Here is an 8,347-nt window from a genome sequence, read left to right on the forward strand (position 1 = left end):
ATATATATATATATATATATATATATATATATAGATAGATAGATAGATAGATAGATAGATATACCTACACATGTATGTACATACATACACATACACTATATATGTGTGTGTGTGTGTGTGTGTGTGTATACACGTACATACATATACATATATTGTAGAAGCATGGTTGTGTTCTGTAAGTTCGCTTTGCAATCACGTAGTTCCCATTTCAGTTCCACTGCGAGGCACATTCTACCAGTGTCCGAAGTTTGAAAGTGTTTAGTTGCAAAAAATTAATTTCTCGATCTGCCGTTCAAAGGGTAAAGATCCCAGTATTTTCCTCCATAACTCCGGGACGACCAAATGTAAGTGAATTCCATAGATCAAAATTTGTGTGGAAACCCGTCATGTGTGTGTGTGTTCCTACCACTACCGCCTAACAACCGATGCTGGTTTGTTTATATGCCTGTGACATAGCGCTTCAGCAAAAGTGACCCGTTAGAATAAGTACTAGTTAAAAACCTCAAGTACTGGTGTCGATTTCCTGTACTAAAATCGGAAATTATGCAGATTTGTTTTAGATCGTTTCTGCTTTTTATTCTTTTAAACTTAATTCTACCCCTTGAACTCCTTTAAAAGCAACAAGAACTTTAGAAAAGCTATTATTTTCAAGCTTGTACGTGTAGTGTAGATTACGTTAATGGCAAGAATCATTGGTTAGTTCAAGTTGGACATTAAGTTGCGGTATTTAGTAACAGTTCTATCTATGCCAGTATAAGATTCTCTTGTTAAAATTTGTCTGCAATAAATTGCTTATACTTCTTCATACACTAAATGTTTTAATTCTTTAAAATACAATTGCTAATATTTGATTATAAAAATATAGTAGGATGTTCTCTCTCTCTCTCTCTCTCTTTATATATATATATATATATACATACATTGAATGCCTATGGATGTACATCCAAGTAAAATAGGAACCAAAGGGGTCCATTGATAAAAAGTGTTTGAGAACCACTGATCTGTTTTCTTGACTAGAATACCGTTAACACCAACTTCACAATTTTTTATCCTTGCGGGCTCTATAGAACATTATACTCTCCTAAATATCTTATGGCCTTGTGTCAGTCTTTAAAAGGAGGGGGGGCTGGTTGTATGGTTAAGAAGCTCTCTTTTGAATCACGTGGTTTTGGATTCAGACACGTTGCGCGGCACCAAAGGCAAATGCCTCGGGCCAGCTATAGCCGTGTGAGTGAAATCAGTTGACGGAACTGGGGATGCATGTTGCACGCGTGTATCTATCGTTCTCTCTCTCTCTATATATATATATGTGTGTGTGTGCATATATATATGTATATATATATAATCTGTATGCTTGTCATACCTACTACTTGGTAGCCGGTGTTGGTTTGTTTATGTCTACGCAACTTGACAGTTCGGTTACGAGGCTGATAGAATAAAATCAGTAGAAAGTCGATTCTGCCTTTAATCTTTTCGGAGTCAATAAAATTGCTTGTTTTGTGCCAAAATAAGAAAGGATTGTTTGTATTTTGACCGATTCTTCCAGGATCGATACAAAGAATATGAATCAATTCAGTCCAGCGCCTGTTTTTTTCTTTTTCTTTTTTTGTGTGTGGTGGGTTAAGGATTAAAAGAGGAAAATACTCCAAATATTCCCTCCGAGAGTATGCGCAGAAATTTATCTATAAGCAAATTTCGTCCTTTTCTACTAAGTGCATACACATTTTAACCCTTTTGTGCACTAGTTCCGACACGTGTGCGTGCGCGCGCAAGCGCATAGCTTAGCGGACAAATTTCGATGTTCAACAAAATTTTATATGAATAAGAATATTTTAATCTTCGATCCATGAAGTACCGTTAGGATTTCATTTCAAAGTATGAAGGTGTTAAGAGTTCCAATTTCGAGCAGATGTGTGTAGTTCTTCGACAGCATTTTACCGATATTGTTAGAGAAAACGGACCGTTTAGTACAACTTCCGGCAGAATGTGTGAAGTGATTTATTATTTCATATAAACAGCATTGAGACTACGCTAAATGTCTGTCTGTGCGACGGGCTGGCTAATCGCTGATATGGCTTGCTTTGTCCTGGGTACTCTGTTCAAATCTATCCGGTTTGTTCTTTGTACTGCAAAGTAGAAGCTGACTGAGAGCATTTCCTAATTCGGAAACAGAAAATGTTTCAAAACAATTAGGTTTTTTTTTGGGGGGGGGGGCACAAGAACTAATAAGCATGTAAATTTTAATTAAAAAAAAAACATGCCTTAAAACGAAACAGAATGGTCATATATGGGAAGTTTTAGCTGTCGAAATTTCTTTGCATGATGTACAGGCACATAACGCATACGCAAAAAGAAAAGGAAGGATCGCCAAGAAAGGTGGGTGAGTGAATGATGTCATCTACCATACCGACGGATTGCTGAAAATGTTTCGAACCGTAGTCTAGAAATAAATATTTAGATTAAAGGTGAAGGTCTGAGCTTCATAACATTCCACCTTATTCAACACACAGTTATTTCTACGTAGTGGAAAGGATACAAATATATTATGGAAAAATTTGGTTCCGGGTTGTCACACTGCGCGGCACCATGGGCAAGTATCTTCTACTATAGCTCCGAGCCGACCATAACCTTGGGAGTAGATTTGGTAAACGGAAACTGAAAAAAGCTCGTGTGCATGTTTGTCCCCTAATACCGCTTGAGAGTGGAGGTGCAACGGCCCAGTGGTTAGGACAGCGGACTCGCGGTTTCGATTCCCAGACCAGGCGTTGTGAGTGTCTATTGAGCGAAAACACCTAAAGCTCCACGAGGCTCTGGCAGGGGATGGTGGCGAACCCTGCTGTACTCTTTCACCACAACTTTCTCTCACTCTTACTTCCTGTTTCTGTTGTGCCTGTAATTGAAAGGGTCAGCCTTGTCACACTGTGTCACGCTGAATATCCCCGAGAACTACGTTAAGGGTACACGTGTCTGTGGAGTGCTCAGCCACTTGCACGTTAATTTCACGAGCAGGCTGTTCCGTTGATCGGATCAACTGGAACCCTCGACGTCGTAAGCGACGGAGTGCCAACAACAACAACCGCTTGACAAGCGGTACTGCTGAAATGATCTATAGAATAACTTACCAGGCTTTAAAATAAAATAAATGTTGCCGATCTTTTCGACTACAACCCTTCAGAGCGGTGCTCCAACACAGCCGCAGTCCAATGACTGAAACAAGTAAAAGATAAAATGATAATCTGATTATTTTATTTTGAAATGTGAATATTTTAATGTTCGTGAATATGCAGTACGCACAGATAGATTGCTCACACAAATACACACGCACGTTATGTATGTACATTTCTCTCGCATACCCCGCTTTTAAAACTTAATGCTTGAAAGAACGGTACGGGTGTCTGATGATAACATTTCCATAAGTAATTACTTCAGCAGCTTACGATCGTAAAATAGGATGGAATATAAAATTTGTCACCAAGTCTTGGTGGAGAAGGGATGCGAAATTGATACAGATGGCGAGCGAAATTGCTTTCAGAGTTATAAACAAGCAACGTCAGTTATTTAAAATATAGATTTCGAATTTGCTAATGTTTTTCATATTATTCTGCAAAACAAACTTAAATAAATGAAGGGAAAAAAAAAAAAAAAACTATGTGACTGCATATACATTCTATTTTTGTCCACTCCGTCAAAATCCAGTTAAGGTAGCGAATTAGCAGAGTCGTTAGAGCATCGGACAGAGCGCTTGGTGTGTTTGGACTTTAAGCGTTGCGAGTTCAAGCCCCGCCGAAGCTAACTTGGTTTTTTTAACCTTTCGAGATCCATTGAAATTTAAGAAGTACCGATCCAAGGCGGTGGATTGGCGAGAGTGTAAAAATGTCGTTCTAGATGCCTTGCGGTATTTGTTCTGGTTCTTTGCGGTCTGAGTTCAAATCCAGTTTATGACCTGCTTCGGTGATGGAGAATGCTTTTAGAACAGTTCGTGCAAACATTTGAGCCAAGTCTCTGATCTGGGAATACATTATTCCCTCGCTCCCTCCTTTCCACCAGTCTCGCAGGCCCTGAAACGGGTCGTGGGCATTACTTTTTCTTTTAACTTAAAATAATAATAAAAGAAAGTTATTCCTGAATTTAAAAAAATTTTAAAGTTCGCAGCTGTGTGGTAAGAAGTTTGCTTCCTAATCACATGGCTCCGGGTTCCGTCCCTTTCCGTGGCACCTTCGACAAGTGCCTTCTACTATAGCCTCAGGCCGACCAAAGTCTTGTGGGCAGATTTGGTAGACAGAAACTGAAAGAAACCCATCGTATGTGTGCGTGTGCGACACCTTTGTATTTGTCCCTCCCTCTCACTACTTGACAGCCAATATTGGTTTGTTTACACCCTCGTAAACTGCCGGTTAGCGGACTGATAGAATAAGCACCAGGCTTAAGAAGTAGCCACTTCTTGAATTGATTTTTTATTAACCATAGAAGTTGAACCCAGAGGGGACAGCACAAGGGATTGGGATCCAAGTGAAGATCTTGAGTTGAACAGACGATTGTTTTTTTTTTTTACTGCGAAGTTGATGAGTTGGACTGTTCCATTTTGGTTCGTACGACTTATTTTTTTCGTTGGATTTATCGTTGAAGTTTGACGTTATTGTGTTCGCGTGTTCGAATCTCGTTATTGTACTGCCTCACGGCAGACTTGTTAACGCCCCACCCCCATTCTTAAGGGCGAATTCACTTGTTGACAAATGTGTGATATCCTCAGAGTTTCAGTATTTTAGATTCCATGGAAATGAAAATTTGTAATATTCTCTCAAATCAGGGAAAGATTCAAAAGAGTGAGATCACCTTCGCTCATTTTAAAATGAATAGTAAATTTATTCAAGAAACTGGTTAGTCCGAGATTATTGTAGAAGACTCTTGCCTAACGTGCCACGCAATGGAACTGAACATGTAACAATAGGGTTGCAAAGCGAATTTCTTAACCACACAGCAATGCAGTGGATAACGATATATAAATGCACATTTTTTCCTCCTCTTCCAGATTTTCTTTCTTGTTTAATATTTAATCTGACAAAAACTAAGATTTATTTTCATAACCTGGCAGATACAGAATGGAAATTTGCATTGATGTCAAAAGTCAATAAAAAAAAAGTAATAAATGTACATGCAATTTTTTTTACTCTTTGTATTGATTCAAAATATATTTTCATTTTGCTTCGATTCAAATAGAAATTTTAATTTTTCTCTTAAATTTCTTTTTTCCTTATTCACTTTAATATTTTCGTCTTAGCTGACATCCTGATTTTTATCGAATATTCCAAGTGGAGTTTTCTTTATATCTCTCTTTTAATAGCTTCTACGGGCTTTCCTTGCACTTATATCTAACACTGGAATCTTCACCTTACGGAACCCAGCGTTCTGACAAAGTTTTGAGCATCACAGGAGACACCTCTGTATAACTATAAAAATTACAGTATGAGAGACGGACAGAAGCTGTGTGTGTGAAAGAGATGACAGAGTGATTTAAGAAAGTGCATGATCCTTGAATTTACATAGATGCCTTCAAAACCATTTCAGTTTATTAATTTGAAACTTCAGACCAGGCAATCGATAAAAAAAAGGTATAAAAGTTATCAATTGTACATTTGACATTAAATACGTTTAAAGCGTTCGTTATACAGAAAATAAAAGTGAAATGTTTGGTTAAGTTTTAAGTGAAATTGCAAAACAAAATATCGATTTAAAGTTGCTTTAAGCCTGTGTTTTTAATTAATTAATTAATCAGTAATAGTAATAATAATAATCGTTTCTAATTTAGGCACAAGCCCATGCTTTTGAGTTGAGGTAGTTTAATAGATACCACTGACCTCGATAATTTGGTTGCGGTTTTTACTTGATAGTAATATTTCGCTTTAAGAACTTCCGTAACACCCACACGATCTTCACTACGGTGTTAGGGTTAGGGTTACGGTTAGGGACAAAATTCCCTAACCCAAACCCTACCCCTAACCCTAAACCCTTCAAAATAAATCGCGCTCTCTGTATGTCTTTCGCTTTTGTAACGTTGTTTCCCTGTTTCTCTCCAACACTTTTTACGGAAAAGGCCGATCTTTGGTAAAGATCGCTGAAGACACTTTTTACGGAAAAGGCCGATCTTTAGGACTCGTACCGTAAGATCGCCGTAAAAGTATATAGCAAAATGACATTACAAATTCATTCATAAAATTCTCGTCAGTAAATTTGAATATTTTTGTTTCCTATTCAAAATGTTGAAATGTAAACAAATTTAAAAACCTACATTTAAGCATTTACTCAGTGGTTTCACTTTGATACACATTTTTTAATTTTTTTAATATTCAATCTCGCACTAATAAGTTCCAGAAACGAAAGTCCATAAAAAATAAATACACATACAATTTGTTTTCGATCTCGAAGGGATGAAAAGTAAAATTAACGTTGGCATGATTTGAAGTCAGAATGTAAACTTCTGGAACATATACCCAAAACATTTTCCTGATGCTCTATCGATTCTGTCAATCCAACAACAAAATGACTTCGATTCAGGCACAAGACCAATAATTTTTGAAGGCTGTGAGCTAAGTTATTCGATACCATCGATCTCTAACACGTGACTGATTCTTTATTCTATCGACATCCATAACCACGAAAGGCAAAGTTGACTTCGTTAAAATTAGAACTTGGGAACGTGTATAGAGCCGAAAGAAATGCCGTCAGTAATTTTCTTCTGGAAATTTTCAATTTAAATTTTAAAAGTACAGACTAAATTTTACAGCTGTGTAAGTACGTAGATGTGTGTGCACGCGGGAATGCATGCATGTACATACGTATATTTCTTTGGGATTTCTTCCTTTACGAAATGCAAGCCGATTGCTATCGAAGTAGCATATCTCTTTTGTTTCAGTCAAGACAGCCCTTTCGGGGTTGATGTATGGAATGTATGTGTAGCAGAGGAATAAACTTGCCTTTCAGAGTGTGGATGTCATAATAGAACACAAGTGTATGTTTCATTATGTGATTGTCATTTACACTAGAGCTTCTCAAACTATCTTATGTGGCGTACCGGCAGTTCCCCGCCCCCCCTCCAATGTGCCTGGAACCAGTAATATCTCTTAGTAATATTAATTTATACTAGAAACAATATATATAATGAATATAATAAAAGCTGACAATTTTTTGTTATCTCATATTTATTTTGTAAACAAATAATACAATATTATATAAGCATTATATAATGTTCCTTTCTTTTCTGGAAACTCGCCGCGTACCGCAGCTGATGGCTCGCAGACCACCACTTTGATGTAATCTTCAAAGAACCTCAAGCAAAGAATCCTTGAAATGTTATCAAATGTTCACTCCTCTAATCAATGGCATTATGTCTACTCTTTTTTTTTTTAACCTAAGCGTTTTAATTTTTCAAACCAATGTTGCTACAAAGTTCAGTGCACTTATTGGTTGTAGAAACAAATGTAAATCCATAGTCAGAATATAAGAGCTGTAGATTTCTCATCAGTTCTATAAAAATGTTCTACTTTCCCTCAATCTATGCTTGTGTATGAATGCATGTATGTATATGTATGTATGGATTCATTTTTCGGGGGGGGGGGCTGTCAAGATCAGTTGATGCAGGTACAGAAAGGTGAAAGAAACAAAAATTTATTCCACTTAAAAAAGAAACAGTTTAAAATAATATTGTCGTCTTATTGGCTTGGGGCTAAAAGCCACTCGTCATGACCATCCCATTTGTGGTTTTTGACCTTTTTTTTTACTATTTCAGTTAAAATTTCAGAAGTGTTATCCAATAGGTCCTTGTATGATTGCTGTTGGAAGGAAAGACATTAGGCTTCTATTTCTAGTAGGCCGAACGACTACGTAGTTTTTAGTCATAATCTTCTGAGTATTTAAAACAGCAGCCAAGATAATAAAGCTGTGACGTTAATGATTTAAGTGATATTTAGTTGCTATTTCTAGCAGGTCGAACAACTATGTAAGTTTCCTTGGTCCCTAGTCGTTGTTTACCCCCAGGTCTGCTTTATGCTAATCAAACAGGCGTCTTTTTCTATTGTAGATTATCTGTGCTTTTCCGTTTCTGAGATTATATAAGGTGATTTGAGGGAGAATAGGCTGTTACTTTTTAGCAGGTCGGACGACCATAGAGACTCCCTCGTTGGTTCAAGGTACCAGTTAAATACTAAGGTCGATTTGATTGACTACACCACTTTCCATCCATCCATGCACACATACTTATGGTGAATGCTGCCATAATCTTTGCCTTCAGTTCATCTTTGGTGTTACAAGGAGTTTTGTTGGTCTCTTGCTCAACTGTGCCCCACACATAATT

General features: G+C 37.2%; 2 protein-coding genes across 8 annotated transcripts in view; one reads left to right on the plus strand and one right to left on the minus strand.

Moving 5' to 3' along the window:
- Positions 1-8,347, plus strand: part of LOC106871161 (lysine-specific demethylase 2A) — a 325,205-nt gene that overhangs the window by 168,774 nt on the left and 148,084 nt on the right. The window lies entirely within an intron of this gene.
- LOC106871160 (uncharacterized) overlaps positions 1-8,347 on the minus strand; it is a 66,587-nt gene that overhangs the window by 36,551 nt on the left and 21,689 nt on the right. Inside the window, exons 2-3 of one of the 6 annotated variants that reach the window (XM_014917478.2) lie at positions 3,123-3,207; positions 1,132-2,126 (exon numbers count right to left, since the gene is read on the minus strand). The exons of 3 other annotated variants lie outside the window; for them this stretch is intronic. In XM_014917478.2, coding sequence (XP_014772964.1) covers positions 3,162-3,207 — 46 coding nt within the window. In that variant the 3' untranslated portion in view covers positions 1,132-2,126; positions 3,123-3,161. Of the gene's footprint in view, positions 1-1,131; positions 2,158-3,122; positions 3,208-3,737; positions 5,448-8,347 lie in introns of those variants that run through there. 2 more of the 6 variants (XM_014917479.2, XM_014917477.2) reach the window with 2 other exon arrangements.

Source organism: Octopus bimaculoides, chromosome 16 (genome assembly GCF_001194135.2).
Source record: "Octopus bimaculoides isolate UCB-OBI-ISO-001 chromosome 16, ASM119413v2, whole genome shotgun sequence".
Classification (NCBI taxonomy): domain Eukaryota; kingdom Metazoa; phylum Mollusca; class Cephalopoda; order Octopoda; family Octopodidae; genus Octopus; species Octopus bimaculoides.